The sequence below is a fragment of the Chelon labrosus genome, assembly GCF_963514085.1.
Source record: "Chelon labrosus genome assembly, chromosome: 2".
NCBI classification, from domain to species: Eukaryota; Metazoa; Chordata; class Actinopteri; order Mugiliformes; family Mugilidae; genus Chelon; species Chelon labrosus.
In genome coordinates this window covers 8,974,127-8,999,854 of record NC_140338.1, presented here as the reverse complement: position 1 = coordinate 8,999,854, position 25,728 = coordinate 8,974,127, and the positions used below count along the sequence as shown (strand labels likewise).

Below are 25,728 nucleotides of genomic sequence, written 5' to 3'. Positions count from 1 at the left end.
TTTGGCTCCTATACCATTTTGTCCTTTTTTTGTTTAAGTAATACACAACTTGAGATTCTGCTAATCATTAAGTTGTATTCAGTCATACAACCAATGACCATAAAGATTCAAATCCAGACTACAACAGTGTAAAGCACACTGTTTCCCTGTAGAAATATGGTGGAGTACAACCTGCCCATGCACTCTACAACACAACCAGTCTCCTTGATATATATGGAAATATTACAAACTAAGACATAACAAGACTTTTCAGTGGAATTCCCCACACCTCAATGACATCCTATGTATGAAGACAGGTGGCACTGTCCGTCCCATCAGGTCCTCCAGTGCCACCTGTCCAGACGTGGTTTCACTCACCTGAGCCGAAGAGGCCGAGCAGCACAAGTGTGACTGTCCATCCAGGAGTGTGCATCCTTCATAAGCTTCCTTCCCTCTGAGTCCTTGGCTTCTGATAGTCCCGTCTCTATGATCAGACCCAAGTTGAGGGCTGTGCGATGCTGGCTGAAGCTTGAAAATGCTGCCTGAGACTTCTGAGAAAGAGAAGAAGGAAAAAAAAAACACTGCCTCAGGTTTTTGTGGAAATGTGGGTGTGTGTGTGTGTGTGTGTGTGTGAAGCTGATGATCAGGCAGTTCCACCATGGGCGTTCTCTGTTGGTATATCAAGGGAGGAAGGAAGGGAGGTTCAAGACTAATGTGCAGTGTGCTGGAGCATAAAGGACAAGGATAAGTGTGTGCATGTGCATGTGCGTGTGCGTGCGTGTGTGTGTGTGCCAGCGCTTACACACAAGGCATGACTAAAATCATTAGAGTCAAAGATGATTTGAGGAAAGCATAAAAAAATAAATAATCTCTGTAATGACAGCTGATAAAGCTTTCTTCTTTCACTTTCAGTTAAAAAACTATTAAAAAATATCTGTGCAGCTGTTTGTCAGTGATCGGTGACATTTGCTGACAAATCATCAGAGAACTGAGAAAGTTGATGTCACTTCAATATATATATATATATATATATATATATATATATATATATTGTGGTTTCCTACTTCCTGTTCCTGCGCGCTGATGAAATCGAAACCAGGCTTTACATTAGGCAACTTTTTTATTGTCGAAGGTGACACGGTGAGTCCTGTGAGTTTTTAACTTTTTGCTTCTTTAATTGGGGTTCTTTGTAATCCTGCACTTCTCTCGTAACTTGAACGTTACAGCCGCAGCTGGCTGAAGGCGTCATTAATTGAATCCCCCGCGCTGTGACACTCGCCGTTTATCTTTCTGCGCTTTTATCAGTGGCTGTTGTTTTCGGATGCACTCGGTTTTTGCAAATATCGTTTGAAAAGTGTTGACGAAGAGAAAATATTTCGAATTTATTGGGTTAAATTTCAAAAGTTTGATGTTTTCCCCGTGTGTTTAGTTCATTACCGTCTGACTCACTGCTGATATGGAATCATTGACAAACCAGACAACTGTAAACTGATACAGTGAAATGCAGTTTTTGTTTTGTTTTTGTTTTTTTACCTAATGCCTTTACCCAGACCCAGAAGACTTTATGTATACAGTATATTATTTAATGCCGGTGCCCATGTTAACTCTCGTCTTTCTTTGGTGGTTCTTTACTTCCTCATTCCTGCTGCTGTAAATAATGACTGCAACGATCAACGTAATCAAAGCCATATGTGTAATGTGTAGCCTTGCATTGTAGCATATTCATTTTACAATGCTTGAGCCATACTGGAGTCTATTCATTAATACACAGGATTAGATGTAACAATCCCTTGTGCCAAAATCCAAGGCAAAACACATTTAGAGGCCCTATCCAGCTGAGAAACCCTAACAAACCTACAGTCATGTGATATGACGCTTAACCTACAATCTGAATGAACTAAGTAAATGCTGCTGGCTTGTATGGCCCGCTCAGCAGCAGACGCTAACTCAAACCTTGTGAAATATAAACTTACCAAATGCTACTGGCTAGCTTAACCTAAAATCCAAATAAACAAAGTAAATGCTGTTGGCTTGTAGGCCCACAGAGCAGCAGAGGATAATTCAAACATTGTGAAACATAAGCTAACTAAACGCTGCTGGCTTGTATGGCCCGCTCAGCAGCTAACCATAGCTACCAAGCAATATGAAGACATCAGGAACGTGGCCTAAACAGCAGTATGCAGCATGTCATTGGGGTTTTCAAGTGGGCACCTTCCTTCACCGATGTTTCGTTAAGTTAGGCCCACGACACCTCAAGAAGGCTTAACAGTGAATTCCAACGTCCTGGAGTCACCCTCCTCCACACTGCCACTGCAAAACCCAATAGATAAAAGTCAATGGATAGATCAACACCTGCTGCCTCAATTTAGACCATTATTTTATTATGTGAGACCCCAGTTTCATTTATTCATCTTCTGTAACCGCTTGTCCTGTGAAGGGTCGCGGGGTCTGCTGGAGCCGGAGTACACCCTGGCCAGGTCGCCAGTCTATCACCTATGGCCAATTTAGAATGACCAATTAACCTAGAGCATGTCTTGGGAGGGAGCCGGAGTACCCCGGAGGGAGAACATGCAAACTCTACAAAGAAAGGCCCCAGTCGGCCTGGACAGGAACCGGATCCTTCTTGCTGTGAGGCGTCAGTGCTAACCCCCACACTACTGTGCCGCCCGACCCCGGTTTATAATCTCTAAAAGCGACTATTACACTTATATTTATGTTACACTTTAATTGCAATGACTTTTTGCAAATGCACATACTGCATACTGCGTATGTGCATGAATATGTGTAAATTCTGCTAAATGTTCTTTAGCAGAATGTATTTGTCTTTGTATTTTGTATTTACGAAAATATATTTATTCAAGAAAATTGGTCAAATGTACATATCTGCAGTTGCAAAATGTATGTGAATCCTTGTTTTCACTATCTGGTGTGACCAGCAGCTGAACATCTCAGAGAACTTCTGATCAGCAGTCTGCAGCGGCTTGGAGGAACTTTCTGAGATGTTCTGAGATGTTGGTGGATTTCCTCACATGGACTGCTTGTCTATGGGATGAAATCCACAACATTTCTATTGGATTGAGGTCAGGACTTTGACTTGGCTGTTTTGTTCTTCGTTTTGTTCTCCTTTAACTGTTCTTTTGTAGAACGACTTGTGTGCTTGATCTCGCTGTCTCGCTGCATGACTTAGTTTCTCTTCAGTTGTCCTTATCACTCTGCCACGTACACCATGGTTGTTCAGATGGCGGGTTTGTAAACAGATAAGATGAGATAATCCTTTAATTATGTGTGGGGAATCCCAATGTGAGAGAGGCCTTTAGTTGTTTAGAGGTTACTCTGGGTTCCTTTGTGACCTCTCGGACTATTATGCATCTTGCTTTTGGAGTGATCATTATTGGTCGACCATTTAACAGTCCAGCTCTGTTTGTTCACAATCTGTGTGACTGTGGATTTCCAGCTCTATAGAGATGATTTTTTAACCTCTTCAAGCCTGATGAGCAACGACAACTCTTTTTCTGAGATCCTCAGAATGCTCCTTTATCCGTGCCATCATACACTTCCACAAACGTGTTGTGCACATCAGACTGAATGCGGTTAGCACTGATGCCTCACATCAAGAAGGTCCCGGGTTCGGATCCATGGGACGACTGTTCCTTTCTGTGTGAAGTTTGCATGTTCTCCCTGTGTCTGCGTGGGTTCTCTCCGGGTACTCCAGCTTCCTCCAACTGTCCAAAGACATGCTCATTAGGTTCTTTGGTGTGAGTATGAATGGCTGTCTGTCTCTCTGTGTTGGCCCTGTGATAGACTGGAGACCTGTCCAGGGTGTACCCCGCCTCTCGCCCGATGACAGCTGGGATAGGTTCCAGCAGACCCCATGACCCTTCACAGGACAAGTGGTTACAGAAAATGAATGAATGAATGAATGAGGTGCACTTACCGTTGCATCTTACTGATATGTAATATTGGCTCATTTTCCTGAACAAATACACAAGCAGAATATTGTGGTTTAGTAGTTAATTGGTATCTTTGTGTCTACCTCCTGGACTTGTCATGTTTTAAATCAATTTTATGCAGAAATGTAGAAAATTGTGAAGGGTGCAGAACTTTCAAGCAGCACAGTGTATATACACTAGATATATACTTATTTATCATGCTCGTATTCACATACAACTTTATCTTGTTTGAAACATACCTGTCCACATCACAAATATCATTATTGTTTTTTTTTTTCTCTTCTTTCTTGTCATACTTATGTTTCCTTGGGAGCAATTTGTGTGTGGATCATTAGTAAGTCTTCTCTAATGGGCTCAAAAGTAGTAAAAGGTAGAGAAATGTCAGCGCACCTGAAACAAAGCTAATTTGTTAAACCACCTGTTAACATATACAACCTCAGAACGACTTTTGAAAACATATTTACTTTTAAACTGACAGATGACAAACAGTAATGTAGTAATGTAGAATGGTAAGCCCTTATAAAAGACTTGTTCATTTGAAAACAAACTTGCGACAGTCACTACATTCATTCATTTTATATTTGCAGACTACATGAATCAGTAGAAAGTGAGAAAGTCTTGATTTTTGCAGGCCTAGCAGGTGTCAGTGGTCATATAGTAGATCTCCTCCTCAGTGAGCTAAGCATTCCTTCAGAATCCAGAACCTGAAAACCTCTTTTTATCTCTTCTGTCTTTTCAGTGAGCAGAAATGCAGGCTCCAGAGCTTCTCCTGAACACTCTGGAGGACTTAACTGATACAGACCTACACAAGTTTCAATTTTTCCTCACGCTTGAGGTCTTGGATGAGCGCAAACCATTTCCCAGGTCCCATGTGGACAAAATATCTCGCCATGACACCGTGTCTAAAATGATCGAGATCTACGGTGACGAGCTGGCCGTCAACCGCACCGTTGCGATCCTGAAGAAGATGCTGTTCAACAATGCTGCAATGCAGCTGGAGGACAAATACAAAAGTGCAGTGATTGATACATTTATTTAATTTACCTGTAAAAAAAAAACCCCAGCAACATCTGTTTCTTGTCACCCTTTGCCTGGGCTAATTCTCTGCATTTCTTTCTTTTTGTCTGCAGATGGAGCTGCACCCTCCTCCAACTCTTCCTCTGCTGTGGCACCTCCCTCTGCATCAGGAGGAATATCGGCTCAGCAAGGAGCTGTTGTCATCTCCCCGGTGTTAAAAAGTAGTACCATTGGAGATTTGAATATAACCATAAATCAACATAAATAACTTCATGAATTTGTAGTGTATCTTTAGTGTATCTGTAGTGTATATTTGCAGAAGTGACTTCTTTTCTATGTTTGGGACACAAATTAAGTTATTGTTGTTTAGTATCTGGGAGAAAGTGCAAATCTAACCATGACAACACTATTTGTCTGAATAGTTGAGTCACATTTTTATTCTTCAAATAAAATACTTTGTTTTTAATACACAAACCTCTGCTGGATTAACATTACTGTAGCTGGTGTTATAAACAGCCCCCTTCTGAAGTATTTTTTTCTACTGTATTTTTCCACAGTCTTCCTTTGCTCTTACACAAAACCACATAGGAGATGACTTTAAACTTTTGTACTGCGTGCAAGGACAATAAAGGCATTCTGATTCTGATACTATAATTATAACAGTCAAAATACAACAACGGGGCAAGGCAGTCCAAAAAAATACAAGTTAGGATAAAAATTAGAAATATAATAGGGTAAGAAAAAAACAAAACAATCTAAAAGTATAATATATTAAAGGTACAGAAATAGTGACAGTAGTAAGTAGCGAACAGACTATTTTTCCCAGAGGATAAAGCGGGACAGGGCTGTGAACTTAGCAAGTTCACTGTGACACACTAAGTCTGAGACCTTTGTGGTCATGTATTAACGTTAATATTAATAGATATGGGGTAATTATTTGACGTTCATTTGCAAACGTTTTACTGATGTTGCTCTGTGTTGCTTTAAAAGTTGTCTGCAGTCCAAAAAAAAAAAAAGAAAAAAAAATTAGAATACCTAGAAATCATTATAGGATAAATAAATAATATAATAATACCCCCAATAAATGTTGGTATATCAAGGGAGGAAGGAAGGGAGGTTCAAGACTAATGTGCAGTGTGCTGGAGCATAAAGGACAAGGATAAGTGTGTGCGTGTGCGTGTCCGGGGCTTACACACAAGGCATGACTAAAATCATTACAGTCTAAGATGATTTGAGGAAAGCATAAAAAAATAAACCATCACTATAATGACAGCTGATAAAGATTCAGTTTCTTCTTTCTTAAAAAACTATTAAAAACATCTGTGCAGCTGTTTGTCAGTGATCGGTGACATTTGCTGACAAATCCACAGAGAACTGAGAAAGTTGATGTCACTTCAAAATAGTTTCCAACTTCCTGTTCCTGCGCGCTGATGAAATCGAAACCAGGCTTTACATTAGGCAACTTTTTTATTGTCGAAGGTGACACGGTGAGTCCTGTGGGTATTTAACTTTCCTAAAAGGGACGTTTTGCTTCTTTAATTAGAGTTCTTTGTAATCCTGCACTTCTCTCGTAACTTGAACGTTACAGCCGCAGCTGTCTGAAGGCGCCATTAATTGAATCCCCCGCGCTTTGACACTCGCCGTTTATCTTTCTGAGCTTTTATCAGTGGCTGTTGTTTTCGGATGCACTCGGTTTTTGCAAATATCGTGTGAAAAGTATCGAGGAAGAGAAAATATGTCGAATTTATTGGGTTAAATTGCAAAAGTTTGATGTTTTCCCCTTGTGTTTAGTTCATTACCGTCTGACTCACTGCTGATACACAATCACTGACAAACCAGACAACAAACTGATATCAGTGAAATGCAGTTTATGTTTTTTTTTTTTGTTTGTTTGTTTTTTTACCTAATGGGTTTATCCAGACCCAGAACACTTTATATATACAGTATATCGTTTAATGTCGGTGCCCATGTTAACTCTCATCTTTCTTTGGTGACTTTACTTCCTCATTCCTGCTGCTGTAAATAATGGCCATGTAAATAATGACTGCAACGAACAACTTAATCAAAGCCATATGTGTAGCCTTGCATTGTAGCATATTCATTTTACAATGCTTGAGCCAAACTGGAGGCTAAAAGTCAATGGATATATCAACACCTGCTGCCTCAATTTAGACCATTATTTTATTACGTGAGACCCCAGTTTCATTTATTCATCTTCTGTAACCGCGTGTCCTGTGAAGGGTTGCGGGGTCTGCTGGAGCCGGGGTACACCCTGGCCAGGTTGGCAGTCTATTGCCTATGGCCAATTTAGAATGACCAATTAACCTAGAGCATGTCTTGGGAGGGATCCGGAGTACCCGGAGGGAGAACATGCAAACTCTACAAAGAAAGGCCCCAGTCGGCCTGGACAGGAACCCGGATCCTTCTTGCTGTGAGGCGTCAGTGCTAACCCCCACGCCACATGCCGCCCCGACCCCGGTTTATAATCTCTAAAAGAGACTATTACACTCATACTGTATTTGTATTACAGTTTAATTGCAATGACTTTTTTGCGAATGCACAACATGCTGCATGCTGTATATGTGCACGAATATGTGTAAATTCTGCTAGATGTTCTTTAGCAGAATGTATTTGTCTTTGTATTTTGTATTTACGACAATGTATTTATTCAAGAAAATTGGTCAAATGTACATATCTGCAGTTGCAAAATGTATGTAAATCCATGTTTTCGGTATCTGGTGTGACCAGCAGCTGAACATCTCAGAGAACTTCTGATCAGCAGTCTGCAGCGGTTTGGAGGAACTTTCTGAGATGTTCTGAGATGTTGGTGGATTTCCTCACATGGACTGCTTGTCTATGGGATGAAATCCACAACATTTCTATTGGATTGAGGTCAGGACTTTGACTCGGCTGTTTTGTTCTTCATTTTGTTCTCCTTTCACTGTTCTTTTGTAGAACGACTTGTGTGCTTGATCTCGCTGTCTCGCTGCATGACCTAGTTTCTCTTCAGTTGTCCTTATCACTCTGCCATGTACACCATGGTTGTTCAGATGGAGGGTTTGTAAACAGATAAGATGAGATAATCCTTTAATTATGTGTGGGGAATCCCAATGTGAGAGAGGCCTTTAGTTGCTTAGAGGTTACCCTGGGTTCCTTTGTGACCTCTCGGACTATTATGCATCTTGCTTTTGGAGTGACCTTTATTGGTCGATCATTTAACAGTCAAGCTCTGTTTGTTCACAATCTGTCTGATTGTGGATTTCCAGCTCTATAGAGATGATTTTTATAACCTAGTCGTGTGGATCATTAGTAAGTCTTCTCTAATGGGCTCAAAAGCAGTAAAAGGTAGAGAAATGTCAGTGCACCTGAAGTAAAGCTAATTTGTTAAACCAACCTCAGAATGACTTTTGAAAACATATTTACTTTTAAACTGAAAGCTGACAAGCTAAGTAACTTAATGTAGAATGGAAAGCCCTTATAAAAGACTTGTTCATTTGAAAACAAACGTGTGACAGTCACTACATTCATTCATTTTATATTTGCAGACTACATGAATCAGTGGAAATTGAGAAAGTCTTTATTTTTGAAGGCCAAGCAGGTGTTAGTGGTTTGATAGACCATTGCAAGTATGGCTAGGTGATAGCCATGTAGTAGATCTCCTCCTCAGCGAGCTAAGCATTCCTTAAGAAATCCAGAACCAATAAGAGAGACTGAAAACCTCTTTTTATCTCTTCTGTCTTTTCAGTGAGCAGAAATGCAGGCTCCGGAGCTTCTCCTGAACACTCTGGAGGACTTAACTGATACAGACCTACGCAAGTTTCAATGGTTCCTCACGCTTGAGGTCTTGGACAAGTGCAAACCATTTCCCAGGTCCCATGTGGACAAAATATCTCGCCATGACACCGTGTCTAAAATGATCGATAGCTACGGTGACGAGCTGGCCGTCAACCTCACCGTTGCGATCCTGAAGAAGATGCTGTTCAACAATGCTGCAGTGAAGCTGGAGGGCGCATACACAAGTGCAGTGAATGATACATGTATTCAATTTGCCTGTAAAAAACAAACAAAAAAAATAAATCTGTTTCTTGTCACCCTTTGCTAATTCTCTGCATTTCTTTCTTTTTGTCTGCAGAGGGAAGCAAAGCTGCACCCTCCTCCAACTCTTCCTCTGCTGTGGCACCTCCCTCTGCATCAGGAGGAATATCGGCTCAGCGAGGAGCTGTTGTCATCGCCCCGGTGTTAAGCAGTGGTACCACTGGAGCATGGAATATAACCATAAATCAACATAAATAACTTCATGAATTTGTAGTGTATCTTTGGTCACTTCTTTTCTATGTTTGGGACACAAATTAAATTATTGTTGTTTAGTATCTGGGAGAAAGTGCAAATCTAACCATGACTATGACAACACTATTTGTCTGAATAGTTGAGTCACATTTTTATTCTTCAAATAAAATACTTTATGTTTTTAATACACAGACCTCTGCTGGATTAACATTACTGTAGCTGGGTGTTATAAACAGCCCCATTTTAACGTATGTTGGCATTCAGTAAAATTGTTTTATGGTGCTTTTATACAGTGTTTTTTTTTTTTTTTTGACTGTATTTTTCTATAGTCTTCCTTTGCTCTTACACAAAACCACATAGGAGATGACTTTAAACTGTTGTACTGCGTGCAAGGACAATAAAGGCATTCTGATTCTGATTCTGATTCTGATCCTGTAATTATAACAGTCAAAATACAGCAACGGGGCAAGGCAGTCCAAAAAAATACAAGTTAGGATAAAAATTAGAAATATAATAGGGTAAGAAAAAAACAACAACAATCTAAAAGTATAATATATTAAAGGTACAGAAATAGTGACAGTAGTAAGTAACGAACAGACTGTTTTTCCCAGAGGATAAAGCAGGACGGGGCAGTGAACTTAGCAAGTTCACTGTGACACACTAAGTATTATCGTTAATATTAATAGATTTAGGGTAATTATTTGACGCTCATTTGCAAATGTTTCACTGGTGTTGCTCTGTGTTGTTTTAAAAGTTGTCTGCTGTCCAAAAAAAAAAATAAATAAATAAATAAATTAGAATACCCAGAAAATCATTATAGGATAAATGAATACGCTCTCAACAACTGAACTGTCAGTGAAAATATTAAAAAAATTTTTTTTTACTTTTTATCAGTTATCATGCTGTAATGAAAACAGCGCTGCTTAAAATATAATTTAAACTTTTTTTTTTGTCAAACGGTTAAATATAATTGATCTCTGCAGACATGGCAACTCGGAAATTTTGTCCGACGTGGATTTCATCGCGTGAACAGTTTTAACCGGAAGCTGACTGTCACCTCGTGACCACGTGACCCAAATCTAGGACATGTTCTACAAGGTGCAGTCAAAACCTTCGTAGTGAGAGTCCTTTTTATCGCATAAAAAGAAGTCACCACTGTGGATTATTTATGCGTGTAGCGTTTATATTTTACGTTTCTTTTTATTTCGCAGCGTGTACCACGCGGTGTCGCCTGCTGAGTCGTAGCTAGGTAGCAGTGTAGCCGGTGTTAGCCTGCAGCCGCTGACGGGTTTGTCCGCACCTTGTAAACTACTTCGCTCTCGATTCAAAACCAGGAAGCGTTCGCTCGCCACCTACGAGCTAGCTGTTACCTTACGCGATGAAAGCACAAAAGAATCGGGAAAACATAACATAAATGGTTCGAGTTTGACAATAAACGACGCGATAGAGGAGCTGGTACTCGGACATTAAGGAATAACATCACTGTACCTGACCTCGTAAAAGGTTATAGCCGCTAGCCGGATTGCTATTTGGACATCTGGAAGGACTGACGCTCGTCAGTATTAGCAGCTAGTACCGTTAGCAAGCTGGGTTACTGACTGGTGATGGCCGTGGCACACAGGAGCTGTTTTGTGGCCGGATTTTTATTTCTGCTGCTGTTGCCCGGGTGCAAAGCGAGGATACACAAGCTCACCCTGAAGGTAAGGCCTCAGTTTCAAACTATAATCACGTCTAGTCGCGCTAGGAAGCTAACGTTGTGGTTGGATTCCACCAAACGTTATTTTTTATTTTTTTTCTTGGCTAGCTAAAATGCTACTGACGGAGGATGGTGCAGGTTTAATAATGTGACATAACACATCTCTGCTGTGTTCAATTTTTCCAGAATGAACCTCGGCCTGAGGTCGAACTCAACAACTTTGGCTTCTTTGCTAATGGCACCCTGGAAGTGAACATGTTAGCCCTGCGACTCGAGGAAAGGGGAGTGAACCACAGCGAGTACCCGGTAAGAAGTCGGTGTTTTGTGTGCATCTCTGACTTTCTGGTGTGTATTTAGTTATTTAACTATCACTGGCGTCTTCCACACGGCTTAAACAGGTGTTGGCGAATAAATAAACAGGGCCAGATGCATATTGAGTGTCCGCCTTGTTAATTACACCTGTGCAAATCAGCTCTGCCCTAAATTACACAAACCTTTTATAGTGACTAGTCAGGTGTGTTAATCCATGAAGGTTATATTGGTGTTATTCCAGACTTTGTCCGTCCAATCCTTCCTGTTTAGATTCATAAAGATGCAAACTTTTGAATGTGTCACAGTCGACTACAACACCATCTGGGACAACGGTGATAAAATACACGATTTGAATTTCTCGGTGCAACGACACATTGAGTTGCATTAGACCTGTACGTGCACGGAGGTGGTGCAGAGATGGTGTTAAAAGATAAAGCTTCTGATATCGTCCTGGTTTTCTCACTGGCAGCTAATCCAACCCGGACAACCAAACCAACCTGTGTGCAAACATTGGATGCGTCGCCAAAGCCTGATATAATTTCTACCCACTGGAGCTGACGCACTGGGTGGTGTTCTTTTCTTTATTGTCACTAGCCACAGTCTTTAAAACAAATTTTCTCAACATCTTCACAGATTTCTTGTTGCAAAGTGTAGTTTTTCTGCAAGTGGGTTGGGACGTCTACTTTTTGAAAGTCTTTTTTCCTACAAAAACTATTTGATTTATGATTCACTGCGTCACAGTTCCAGTGGAGTACAAGTTTACGTGCACTCTGTTGACCGTACGTTTAAACTTACAGATGCCACGGTCTCAGAAGCCTCCGATAAGCTACTTGACCTAATTTAAAACTCGGTGCCGCGTAATTTGACGGCATGTGGAAATCAGAAGCAATTTCCAAATGCCTGAAGGCTCATCTGTGCGAACGCTATTATGCAAGTATTAACGCCACTGCGACACGCAGCCGTATTGCAGCTCAGGAAGGAAATGGATTCTACCTCCTAGAGATGAACATGATTTGGTACAAAATTAAAAAGTCACTTTCAGAAAGATACTGGAGGAAAAGTTTACACAAATATCTACAGTAAAACAAGAACCACCTGAGAGGCTGCTCAGAAACGAAGAAACTACTCGCACATTAAACCACCACATGGGTGCTACTTTTTGGAGAAATGTCTCCTGATCTGATTAATAATGGCCATCGTTACCTGTTACCGCTGCGCTTCATAAAATAGATGGCTTTATGAGAAAGAACATGTGTGGATGTATTGATGCTTCGTCTCATGGCATCATTATCACCATTAGTACGTTACTTGAATAGTTGTTCAGCGCCTGTTTTTATAATTGTATAATCATTTTCACTTTGAGCAAAAGGGACGAACAATCTCTGGTACTTAAAAAGGTCCAATGTGAGAAAAGACCCTCGCTTAGTTTCTCTTTCTTTTGCAAATAGATCGCGTCTGAACAAGCCGTTCAGGTTTTCAGATAAACAGTTTCTCTTGCTGTTTTTGGTTCCTCTTCTGGAAGGTGTCGAGCAGCAGCAGGAGTCATGTGTACTCAGAGCTACAGACACAGAAACAACTTATTTGGAAGAGGCATAAAAGCAGGGGTTTACAGGAATGGTAAAATGAACGATGCATGCAGTATTTTGAGGCAAAACTTGGAGATGCATTCTGGAGAAATGAGAAACTTGCATGTGGGACATTTAAATGTGAAGATCATCTTGTCATGTGTGATAGTGATGGCTTTGATTTTTGAACTACAGGTTTAAAAAAAAACCCAAAGCATTTAAAGACGTTACCTTGGTAAATTATAAAGAGCGTTTATTTGATTATTTGATTAATTGTCAGGAAAATTCAGAATACTTAAATTTCTTTTCTTAAAAAAAAAAAAAACTATACCGATAACCGATAACATACCTGAGACGAGAAAAGTCCCTGTCTTCAACGAGGGTGAAGGGCTGATCGTCCAGCGCCCGCCGCCATGTTGTTTGTTTACAACTGTATGCACGTTGTGCTGCATTCAAGTGGTGACGGAAGTTCCCCGTTCCCGGTTTGAGAGTCGTTTTTCCAACCTTTTATGTTTCTATGGTTTATGTGTAACATCCTGGGTAATGACAGCTACTGCCAAAATCATGACGAGTTGTTTTCCGACACGAGGGAGTATTTTAATGTTTTTTTTTTTTTTTCCAGCCAGAATATTGTTTTTCCAATTATACCGATGCCACTTGAATGCAGCATTCACTTCAGGCCGTTCAGGTCTCATGTGGGAGTTGGAACGATTGATTAAAACAACCACTCACACCGCAGTACTGACAAAAATATATATTATATATTATCGGGGCCGTTCGTTACGATATCGGACTTATCGGAATGGCGTCATAATTTCCAGATATCGGGCCGACCCTACTTAAATTGAAAAAATTCTTAGTTGGACCCCTACAAGGGCAAGAACGTGAGCTATATTAGATCCACGGTTCAGATTCATACACATATTCAGCTCATAACTGGACCCAGAGTTATGATACATGGTCAGATGTATTTCTACCAGAGGTCTCATGGTTGTTGAGCCCACAGACTGACATCATTTCCATGTTCTTTTAGATTGGTTTCAGCCTGTCAAGGTCCCGTGTTAATGGCGTCCTGTCGAACACAGTGAGTTCTTTTAATCCCAAATCTTTCCATGAACGTTTCTCTTTTTCTTTTTCATTCAAATAAATTTTACTATTTTATGCGTACAGTTCAATGTACTGCACATTTAGTGGTGAGATGTTTAAATGTTCATTTTGTGATTTCTTTTTCTTTTTCGCCTCACAAGGCAGAGGAGAAGGAGACATGTCCACTCACCCTGACGAAGTCCAACAACAACGAGCTTCTGATCCTTTTCCTTCTTGATATCAACAAACAAATGTGTGTATGTTTTCAGCATCACTATTTAGACACGCGTATTACAGTGCACTGATGTGAGCTTAACTGTACAATGTGTGTTTGTGTAGTGTCAATATGAAAGCTATGGGTCTCCTAGACAACATCTTGATAGCAAAGCCTGAAGTGGATAAAGGTGAGTGTTGACACTTCACATCCTACTTACCTTTTGAACTCCTTATTTAAACACCAGAATGAACGGCGGAATAACTTTAAACCTGCTGTGCTTTGTGTCCTGTAGGCCAGAGGAAAGCCAGGGGCGCTCCTGCAAACGAACCTGCGGGCGACCCATCACAGGAGGCCGCCGCGAAGACACCAAAGCCAGTAATCAAGAACAAAGAAGAGTCTGTGACTAAGAAGAAAGAAGAGAAGAAAGAAGAGAAGACGGAAGAGAAGACGGAAGAGAAGACAGAAGAGAAGACGGAAGAAAGGGCAAACCCTGACGTGGAAGCTAAGACAGTGGAGGAAAAAAGATTCCATGTACGACGTCTTTCTGTTGTTTGTCTGTGTTTGTGTGATCTGTTGATTAAATCGGTTTCTAATCTCTGTTCTCTTGCAGCTCACGGAGCCTAGTCAGCTGACTTTAGCTTTGGGGAAAGTTAACGGCTCCTACAACTTCAGTGTAAGTACACACTTCTTAACCATTACGTAATATTTATTCCAGGGCTGTAATTTTACTTTGCTTGTACACGGCACTGGTGCTGCCAAGATGGAAAGAAAAAAAGAAAAAAAACAGGCCACACAGTTGTTTTTAAAAAAATAAAAAATAACCACAACTGGTGCAGTTCATCTCTTAAACAGGCATGTGTACTGACACTAATGTTGTATACGGAACACACAAATCTCAATATTATCTTTATTTACTGATGACAGGTTATAATGACACGTCCTGCTATCTGCTGTGTCAGTCCAGTTGTTGTGGACAACAAAACGGTTGCCATTGGAGATGTTTAGATGTCCATTGTTGTGTTGAATGACGAACAGGCATTTGTCGACTGTTCAGTTGTGTCTACAGACGTATTTTCTCCTCTGTGCTGGTTGAAACACGCCCCCATAATAAAATCCTAGCGGCTACTCAAGGCTAGTGAACACACAACTTGCAATACAACTCAAGTGGAGTTTATGAGTGTGAGCCATTTATACTTGTGCGCTCGTCAGTCTGGCTCGCTCTGTAAAAACAGTTTTTTGCCAGTCGGGTTGACTTTTGTTTCCACTTCCTGCTTCACTTTCAACAATGGTGACTGAAACTTTCGCCGAAATTTCGCTGAAGACGAATCATACAAATGTTTGTATCTCCGAATCTCTTCAGTTTAACCTTTCCCTGATGTGTTCCATCTTTAGTGATCCAAAACAATCAATTCGAAAATTGCGGAGACAGAGAAGCAGCTGGAAATACTAAAGTGGAAATATGCTACTACCAAGCGGACCAATCACAGCTCTTGCGGTCTGCGTCGCCATGGCGCGTAGTTATGTTTCTGGGGAGGTCCACATCAGTTACGGCGCTCGGGTCTGTGTTGTCACCATAGCCATAGAAGTATAACCCGCCTATGATACAGTTAAAGCTGAAATGAATAAATATATTTTTAAATCAACTGAGACAGATTGCCTCAATTCAGTTCATTTTATTTATATAGCGTCAATAACAATACAAAACCCGGCCTTAAACCCCCAGAGCAAGCCTGAAGGCGACGGTGGTAAGGAAAAACTCCCTTTTAACAGGAAGAAACCTTGAGCAGAACCCAGCTCATATGGAGGGACCCATCTGCCTAAGGCCAGCCGGGTATAGAAACGAGATAAACTTCTGTCATAGATACACATATCTGACTAAAGCTTATGATACAAACTGATGATGTTACATGACAGTTTGAAAATGTAAGAGGAATCATAGGCAGGTTGGAGAATTGTTCATTCAGGTAGGAGTGGATAACTGCAGGAGGCCATGAAGACTGGGCAGGCTGATGAGACCACGACAACAGATGTAGTATAGAGCTCCATAGGAAACGCACAACTCCAGGCCAACATTGGGAAGTGAAGAGCTGTGTTATTTTCTGTGCTAGCAACAGAAAAACAGCTGCTGTTTTGCATTAAAAGTTGGCCAAGAATGATTCTTCTTCCACCGCTGTCTAAGATTTGGTGCAGCCTAGCATCAGGTTTGCAGATTGCGACAAAACCATTTACCCCTCCATCACTCTGCTGTTAATAAGCACATAGGAGAGGCTACAGTGGTTTGTAAAAATGCAAAACAAGCCACATGGAAATGATGTGTCATCTCCGTCTCAAGCACACACAGGTGCTGCAATGGTTTTCTCTTAATCCAAGTCTGTCCTTTACTCTTGCGTCAAGTGTTTTCCTCTGTCCCTGCTCCACAGTTCAACATGGTGGTCGGCCCGACGGTGGAGGGTCTGTACAGCCTCAAGTTCCACTACTGTCGCAACATGGAGCCTGGAAACGTCGTGCCCTACTCCTTCACGGTGAGTCGATTGTGTTTGTATGTATGCTCAGGTGTGAACAGTCGCTGACCTTTGTCTCTCCAACGCAGGTGGAAATGACCGAGAAGAATCCAGGTAGCTACCTTTCTGCGGCAGAAATTCCCCTGTCTCGCCTTTACATTTGGATGGCCGGAGTCTTCTTCACTGCTGCCATGGTCTGGGTGTACACGCTCATGAAGCACAGGTACACATGCATCTGTACACACCGACATGTATGATTATATGTTGCAGAATATTACAACTTCCTTGTTTAAAAGGCCTTTACAAAGTTTTTTTTTTTGCATATCATATGAAGCTGTTCAAAAATCCACATAAACTAAGATTGTGCAGCCATGCTAGAAGCTTTGTGAGCTAATGGCAGAATACTCTCATGTCAATGCTAACGTTGGAACCCATATTGAGGTCTAATATTCATTAACTGGCACTGAATACAAAGTACAGCTCGGGTCTAAGGCTAGATGCGTCAGATCTCTGTAGCCTACGCTGCAGCCTGATGTGCACTTCCCTAGAAATGTGGCTACACATGATGTCAAAGCAGACCGCAACAACTGTGACTGACCCATGATGCATTTCCTCATCCACGTCTCTTAGCGACCAGACGACCACAGAAATTGCAGTGATTTCAAGTAACTTTCACTCAATGTTTATCAGCTCCAGCTCCAACAAGGTGCCGCTCTGTCCCAGTCACCATTGTTTTAAAGTACACAGAGAAACTCGGCACAGCTGACCAGCAGCCGACCAGCGTTTTAGCAGCGTAATGACAGAATAGAGGCGCCATGCAGCGATAAATGCTTACTGCGTAGGTCTGTTGCAGGATTAGAAAACCAAGCTTAAACTGGAGGTTGGAGAAGACTCTCAAAACAGTCATTACATGAAAGGGAGAGATTTGCATAACCCTGTAGCCAGGTATGCAGATGGTTGGCAAATAAAGAGTTTTTTCAGTTCTGTGTAGACGCGGCTTCGGGCAATTTTAACTATGCTACTTTATTATCATTTAAGAAGAAACAAGTGAAAACTTGCCGCTAGAGACAGGACGCTGGCCCAAAACAGTTGTTTAACAGGTATTATTATCTATCCCGTGGGAAATTTAGTATCTAGTAGCATCATCACACAGAGACAGAAGAAATTACAGTCAGCCATAGGGTCAAAAATAAAATAAGAGTGAGGTACGATTTATAAAAAGTATGTATAAAATATACATGTATGTATATGAACAATATACAAAAGTGTATAAAAGCACTATATTTTTATTTAACCTTTATTTTACCAGGAAGGTCCCATTGAGACACAGTGTCTCTTCTACCAGGGAGTCCTGGTCAAGATGGCAGCAATTATACAGTATAAGTTATAAAAGACAAGGAAATACAACATAGGACATGGGTACAGAGCAAAGATATCAAAAACAGACTAACACAGAGAACACAGAGTCAAAGACAACAAAGACTAGGGAGAGCCAAAAATACATTAGAATGAAATAAAAATACTAGAAGCAGTGACACTGTTCAGTGTAAGTCAGCTTTAAAATATTTTTAAAAACAGTTAGGGAGGGTAAGGAGTCCAAGTTGAGTGTATGTTGTAGATCACTCCAGGCATGTGGTGCATAGGATGAAAAGGCAGATTTCCCCAGTTTTGTTCGTGATGTGGGGGAATGTAGTAGGAGCTTGCTTGAGGAACGGGTGTTGTATGTAGAAGGGCAAAATGACAAAAGATTACAAATATAACTGGGAAGTTTGCCCATTAGGGCCTTTGCTATAAAAATTAAAATATGTATTTTTCTCCTTAAATGCAATGAAGTCCATTGAACCTCTTCATATAGCATGCAGTGATGTGTTCTAGAAGGTGCTCCTATTACAAACCGCAAGGCAGAGTGATACACAACATCCAGTTTCTTTAGGAGGCCCAGAGAAGCATGCATATATATTAAGTCACCATAATCTAATACTGATAAAAAGGTGCTTTGGACCAATGTCTTTCTTGCAGTAAAAGGAAAGCAATTCTTTAAACGGAAATAAAAACCTAACTTAGGCCTCAATTTAAGTTATATGGAGTATATATGGAAAAAAAGAACAATATACAAAGTTGGATATACACACGATCTCTGCTGTAAAAGCTCATTTAGAGTGCTGCGGAAGTGGTAAAAACACCAACCAAACGCTAGTCGGCGCTGTGCGTTTTTTGTTAGTCGGGTTAATTCTCTGTTTACACCAGAGGTTGGCTGGACTTTTTTGTTGTCTGTCATTTTGACTGACAGGGTCATAAAAATCCCACCATAATCCATTTTTACACGTCACTTTAATTTTTTAAAAATGATAACAATGACATATTCAATAGCATTTAATTTTCATTCATTTTTAATTAATATTCAGTAGCGGTGGAAAAAAAGATTCGGCTCATATAATCAGCCATCAAAGACGACTCAAGAATCATGAATCTAGACTCTATTTAACCGGCTCAGTTGAGTCCTACCATGTTTGATTGATATATAATCAGTAAACGGCTTACATCTCACTCGGCAGAGAAACAAAACGTACTACCTGACTTGACCACTAGCAAACTAAGGCACTCAGACACTTACTCATTCACGCACAATACGCAGAGAAACAAAACTTAACCGACTCATAACCGCTGCTTGTGGATCCCTGCTTAACCGCGAGTCATCAGCCACTCAGTCGGCCCGCAGATAAACGAAACTTAACCGACTCTTACACTACTAATCAAGCGAGACAAGAGACAGTTAATATGCTCACTTGCCACCAAGTGGTCTGGGGTGTGAATTGCAATCTGTCCAAATGGCAGATTGCCTTCAGTTTCAGCAACTGAAACTTCGCTAAAATTTTGTCGGAGAGAAGTCGTACAAGCAGCTGAAAATATTAGAGCGGAAATACGCTACTACAAAGTGGACCAATCACAGCTCTTGCAATCTACATCTCTGCGGCGTGTGGTTATGTTTCTGGGGCAGTGCACATCAGCACCTGTGTAGTGGTCTCCGTGCGGTCTGGGCTGTAGCTATGGTGTCAAATTGACGCAGAAGTCTAAATCACCTATAAGTGTCAAATATTTATTAAACATTGGTACCACACTTTGATTCATTACATCGATCACTTCATGAGTAGAGATTCAGTATTGTATAAAAAAAAAAAAAAACACCTTTCCCTGTGTGGTTGTTTACAGGTACAGCGTGTTTAAGATCCACTGGCTGATGGCTGCACTGGCCTTCACCAAGTCCACGTCCCTGGTTTTCCATAGTGTAAGTGCAGACTATATCTCTTCTGTTATATCTCATGTTACTTGTCATTTTATGAAACCGTTCTGTGTCTCTTTAGATCAATTATCACTTCATCAACACTGAGGGTCATCCTATTGAAGGCTGGGCCATCATGTATTATATAACACATCTGTAAGTACATCTTTGGTACAGTACATATACGGTTTAGTGTGAGCTGCTTTTTCACACGTCTTAATGTGCTTCCCAGGCTGAAGGGAGCTCTCCTGTTCATCACTCTGGCTCTGATTGGCACCGGCTGGGCTTTTGTTAAATACATCCTCTCCGACAAGGAGAAGAAGATCTTCATGATTGTCATCCCTCTGCAGGTAACTGCATGTGTGTGCTTGACAAACAGTGGCCGTGTGTGATATTTACCGTTCAGGTGTAAATGAGTTTTAAACACTCGCCGGTCATTCACCAGGTCCAGGCTAATGTCGCCTACATCATCATCGAGTCCACGGAGGAGGGCTCCCGTGAATACTACGCGTGGAAGCAGATCCTCTTTCTGGTCGACCTTATCTGCTGCGGAGCCATCCTCTTCCCTGTTGTCTGGTCAGTGTGTGCCCGCGGGCTGCCTAAGATGGATCAGTTACACTTTCCATTTTTAAAAACCCATTGGAAATTGTGTTAGGAGTTGTGTGGATACGTTTCCACAGAGGCAAGATGAGATAAGAGGATCTCTGTGGCAGAAGAGGATAGGGGATAGTCCAAAATAAGACATTTTGTAATTAAATATTAACCTGGTAAGTTGGCAGGCTGTAGAGTTGCACCAAGCACAAAGACTATAGGTAATGGCCAACTAGCATATTCGCCCTGCGCCTTTACACAACAAAAACTGTATATAAATATGGATGCCATGTCCCCACCTCCTTGCATTGGCCAAACTGACGATATTTTCTCGGGGATACGGGCAGCGCCATCTTGCAACTTTGGAGCCAGAGTCTGTGCAGTACGGTCCGAGAGTGGAACCACACAGAGCCGCGATATCGATGACCCGACCACACTTCCTCTAGACTTGTTTAATTAATTCTACACTCTGCTCTACCTGGTTTTAACTAACTAAAACCAAACTTATCCAAAAAATTGACACTTGAAAATGCATCAACATTATATTAACTACCTAAAATGACAGAAACCATCCTTGCTAATGTAAAAAAACATTATTTGATGTGTATTTTAGTGTTTTAGTTTGGCCCAAGTCCCTCCCACTAACATGGAGGGGGTGGAGCTTATGACCTATACTGCAGCCAGCCACCAGGGGGAGCTCTACTTGCTTTGGCTTCACTTTTGAGGAGCTGCTCCATATTTTTATACAGTCTGTGCTTTACACGAGGACATAATTCTCCATACCAGCAGGTGGTAGTAGACTGTACTCGTCAGTCAATAATGAAAATTGGGGGAGAGATATACAAACAGTCGCACACATTTATTCACTAAACCGAACAGCCAATCAGAGAGAACATAATAAATGGAGCAGTGCAGGATTCACTCAAAAAAAAACTAGTCACTGTCAGGTTTTGTGTTCGTGTTCTTCCACTATTCTGAATGACATTTACAGTCCGTGTACACATGTACTTATCGTTCTCAAACATAACTGTCTCTAAAGGTCAATCCGCCACCTACAAGAGGCTTCCAGCACCGACGGCAAAGGTGAGAATTCGGGATCAGTCCCAGCCGCGAGGTTTAAACAGATGTAGTGTTGGTTGTTTTTATATTAAATGTGGTCCTTGTTGTCTTTCAGCTGCCATGAATTTGGAGAAGCTCAAGCTCTTCCGACATTATTATGTGATGGTAAGAAGCAGTGTTTTCTACTTTCCGGTTTTTGACCCCCCTGCACTCATCTGACAGTGAAATTGAAAATGCCAACCACATTATGGACAGTGCTAGTGGATAATGTTGCAAATATGGGTATAGTTTTTTATTTATTTTTTTTTTAAATCAGGCTTCTTTTTATTATCTGGTATCAAGTTTCTTTTACAAACAACAAATTATACTGAGTCACACCATTTGGCAAGGACTCCAGGCTTCAGATTCAGCAGAGTCACTGCTGCAGAGCCAGAACAAAAGCTCCACTAACAACCACACACTTGACCTTTATGGTAATGTGTGAATTACACTTTGGTGCAGACTGTGTTTACCAACCCAGAGCCAGATGCAAGGGTGGAATAAACACGTTACTTGTGTGCTTATTGAAATGATGCTTCCTTCATTTTAGATCGTGTGTTACATCTACTTTACGAGGATCATAGCCATCCTGCTCAAGGTCACGATGCCTTTCCAGTGGCAGTGGTGCTATGAGGTAAGACATCAACAACAGTAACGGTCTGACTTCACTTGTTCGTATAAGGTCGACAACATTATGTACTGCATAATTGTCTTGTATACACCGATCAGCCACAACATTAAAACCCACTGACAGGAGAAGTGAATAACATTGACCATTTTGTGACAATTCATTGTTCTGCTGGGAAACATTTGGACCTGGCATTCATTCATGTGGACTTAGACATGTAGCACCCACCTAGACCAGACCAGACACCCCCACCCCATAGCAATGACACTGGGGACTGCTGCTGCACAAGGTGTTGACCTGGCCTCCAAATTCACTAGATCCCAAACTGATCAAGTATCTGTGGGATGATCCACAGAGGACCCAAAGGTCCCCCACTAACACAAGGCACAAGGGAGACCTACACAATATTAGGATAATGTTCTGGCTGATCGGTGTATGCCATTGCTTATTTAACCGTCTTAATTGCTGCTGGTCAGGAACAGCTTTATTTCTCCTGAGGGTTAAAGGGACATGAGCTTGACCTGCAGAATAAGCAACTGCACACGGGTTCAGATTTCTGTTTGACTCATGAGGATTGTTTTCAAGCTGAGTCAGAAGAAATGTGCGCACCTTAATAATCTCTCTACTGTTGTCTTATCAAACGCGCATTGTCTTGTTTTTATTCAGTTACTGGTGGAGGTGTCCACGCTGATCTTCTTTGTGCTGACGGGCTACAAGTTCCGACCGGCGTCCAATAACCCGTACCTCCAGCTTCCCCAGGACGAGGAGGACGTGGAGATGGATGAAGTGTAAGTGCGCGCACACCTTCCCGAAACGTTTAAGGCTTCGCGTCTTGCTCAATTTTCACACTGTTGACATACTATATATCTTCAGCTCTTTATGTGGGGAAATTGTCCACATTATTGATGGTGCTTCCCTCCTCACATGAGATTGTTCCATGAGAACCAGTCCCCTCTGAAAGTGTTGAACCATCGCTGCAGTCTGAGCTTCACCCCTGAGACTATTGTGATTAATTTAAAGAAACATAAGCAGCATTGAGTGTTTTTCTCTCATAGCTGAATGATAATGATTGCAGCCGGAGCATCATTTGGTGCTGACACAATGCTGGACACGTGAGACCTCTTGAATTTAACTGACTCGACAAACTGAGTCAACAAAATCACTCTGGGGTTTTAAGTTGCAGCCGCTTTTAAACCAAAATCAGATTCTCCGGACTGTCGCTGTGCACCACAACAATTAGCATTTCAGTGCGTAACCCTAGATTGTGTTTCTGTGTTTAGAATGACCGAGTCAGGTGCGCTGGAGGGGATATCCAAGGTCAAGAAGACGGCCAACGGACGCGACCGCCAGAGAGAGTCCACCTTGTGAGCGGATGGACGTGCGCCGTCTTAGGGAGTAACCAACTAAACATCATCCCCAGGCCAGCTGGTATAAACCTGGACCAAGGCTCCGCCGCACTTCTAGTGACAGTTCTCCTTTAGAAACTTTACGTGGTTGCAGTGGTCATGGCCACTGTCTGGCTATGCAAAAAAATAAAACAAAAACAAAAAAAAAACAACACAAAAAGACTAACTTTATGATGGACGCTCTCCGTTTTCCTCGGGACGCTCCACCTAGAGAAGGTTGCAGGCCATATGAACGGGTGGAGATGTGAAAAAGAGCTCTGATGTTCTTTATAATTTTAATTTCCTCTCTTTCTTCTCTCTCTCTTTCACTCTCTCTCTCTCTCTCTTTTTCTCTCTCTCTTTCATTCTCTCTCTCCAAAGATAATTATTGTTTTAGAGGAAGACTTGCTTTTGGGTTTTGTGTTTATATCAGATATTTAAAAGGGGTTCTCCTGCGAGCCTCTTAGCTGTACCTTTTTTTTCTTTCCCGTGTGTGACGTGAGTACACCGTGAGCGTGAGACAACACACGGTTCGAGCACACAGACAATAGCCCCATACTCAGGTAAAAGGCTAATCAGTATAAAATGTGCATTGTGTCTCTTTTCCCACTATTCAGGATCAGTAATGTCCCATCAGTCATTACAACCACTTCACCACCAACACACACTCACTCACATTTTTTGCTTTCTTCTTTATTTGAACTGTATATTGAAATATATGGATGAAGGAGGTTGTATATTTCAGTATATTGACTTAATGCTTATTGAAATGTCATATTTCAGTATTACGGTTTTTATGTTGGAGAAGTGAAGTTCCTCTCAGCCCGTCACTGGGACCGCTGCTGTAATTTAGTGCTTTAGTGGCTCATGTGGACCTCTGTATGAATAAACAGGTTTTTTTTTTTTTTTGGATCGGTCTCTAAAATACTCCGAGCAGTGGGCCTGCTTTTGTTATGTTCAATGACGGCTTTGTTCTTTTTTTTTTTGTTTAGTTTTTTTGCTCTTCTGTGCCGGTCTGGGCGGAGAAGTGACCTTAACGTTTGAGTTGCTTTTGATTTTACATATTTTTGCTGTTGATGTGAAGCTTATTTTATTAATTACTGATGTCTCTTCTCTTGGGGTTTGTGGAAAAATGTGCAGCCAGGCCAGGCCAGGCGAGGCGAGGCCGCGTAGATGATCCTATGTAAATAATTTAAAAACTCAATAGAAAGGAGGCACATTTCAAAAAGAACTGCACAGAGGCTTTGTGGGGAGTTTCATCGACGTGTTGGGGCTTCACTGAGAGCTGTCAGTTTCTTTGGTACGTGGACGTGTGAGGAAACGCCACTGAGATTTAACCCTCGTCGCACAGCGGCCGCTCTGTGTTTCCAGACTCCTGCGTGAGAAGAACTCCATACTTGAGCTGAGTGAAGGTTTTCTGCTTGTTAACAGAGGTCTGTTGGATGTCTGTGTGTCAAAATAAAGTTCTGAAGTTATGGAAAAAAAAAAATCTCAGATGACACTATCATGTATATAATTAAATATATGTGTATATCTGGTTAAAGAGAAGCAGTTTGGTGGCCGAGGCTGATGCAGGAGCGTTGAATATGTGTTGACTCGTGGTGACTCCCTCTGTGCCTGGCGTTGCCTTCTGGACTCCCATCACTTTGTAACACTGGCTTTCTGTTTCAGCTGCTTAATTGAGACTCTTCATCAGAGCCGCCTTTCTGTGAACAGTGTTTTTCTTTTTTTTTCCTCTCCCAACAATATTAAAACCCATAAGTACGCATTGGAAGCTTGCTTGAGTTGTACAGTGGCTATAAAAAATATTCACCTACTTGGATGTTTTCTACTTTTATTGCTTCTATAAATGAAATCATGGTCAATATATTTCCTAAACTACACTACAATACACTGATCAGGCATAACATGACCACCTTCCTAATATTGTGTAGGTCAAACCTTGTGCCTCCAAAACAGTTGTGACTCATCAGATAATGGACATGGGCTTTATGAGGGTGTCCACATGTTCGGGTCCTCTGTGGATCATCCCACAGATACTTGATCAGTTTGGGATCTAGTGAATTTGGAGGCCAGGTCAACACCTTGTGCTGTTCTTCATGTTTTGTGTGTGTGTGTCTGTGTCAGGCTGCATCC

General features: G+C 41.4%; 1 protein-coding gene across 1 annotated transcript; it reads left to right on the top strand.

The window, feature by feature from the left end:
• The first annotated feature begins 10,298 nt into the window (after positions 1–10,298).
• Positions 10,299–25,408, top strand: gpr108 (G protein-coupled receptor 108). The gene is made up of 18 exons (XM_084564326.1): positions 10,299–10,933; positions 11,116–11,235; positions 13,840–13,890; positions 14,054–14,145; positions 14,232–14,296; positions 14,402–14,640; positions 14,720–14,782; positions 16,530–16,631; positions 16,700–16,833; positions 19,821–19,896; positions 19,973–20,046; positions 20,123–20,240; positions 20,336–20,466; positions 21,521–21,564; positions 21,656–21,705; positions 22,130–22,213; positions 22,874–22,995; positions 23,488–25,408. Exons 1-18 carry the CDS (start codon positions 10,838–10,840, stop codon positions 23,573–23,575), a joined length of 1,749 nt encoding a protein of 582 aa, XP_084420452.1. The 5' UTR covers positions 10,299–10,837; the 3' UTR covers positions 23,576–25,408.
• The last annotated feature ends 320 nt before the right edge of the window (positions 25,409–25,728 follow it).

Bases quoted from the DNA above. Each gene is read 5' to 3' on its own strand.
- gpr108 (XM_084564326.1), top strand. From the start codon at position 10,838: ATGGCCGTGGCACACAGGAGCTGTTTTGTGGCCGGATTTTTATTTCTG. The intron at 10,934-11,115 runs GTAAGGCCTCAG...CAATTTTTCCAG, and splicing joins TACACAAGCTCACCCTGAAG to AATGAACCTCGGCCTGAGGT. The intron at 20,047-20,122 runs GTAAGTACATCT...TGTGCTTCCCAG, and splicing joins ATGTATTATATAACACATCT to GCTGAAGGGAGCTCTCCTGT.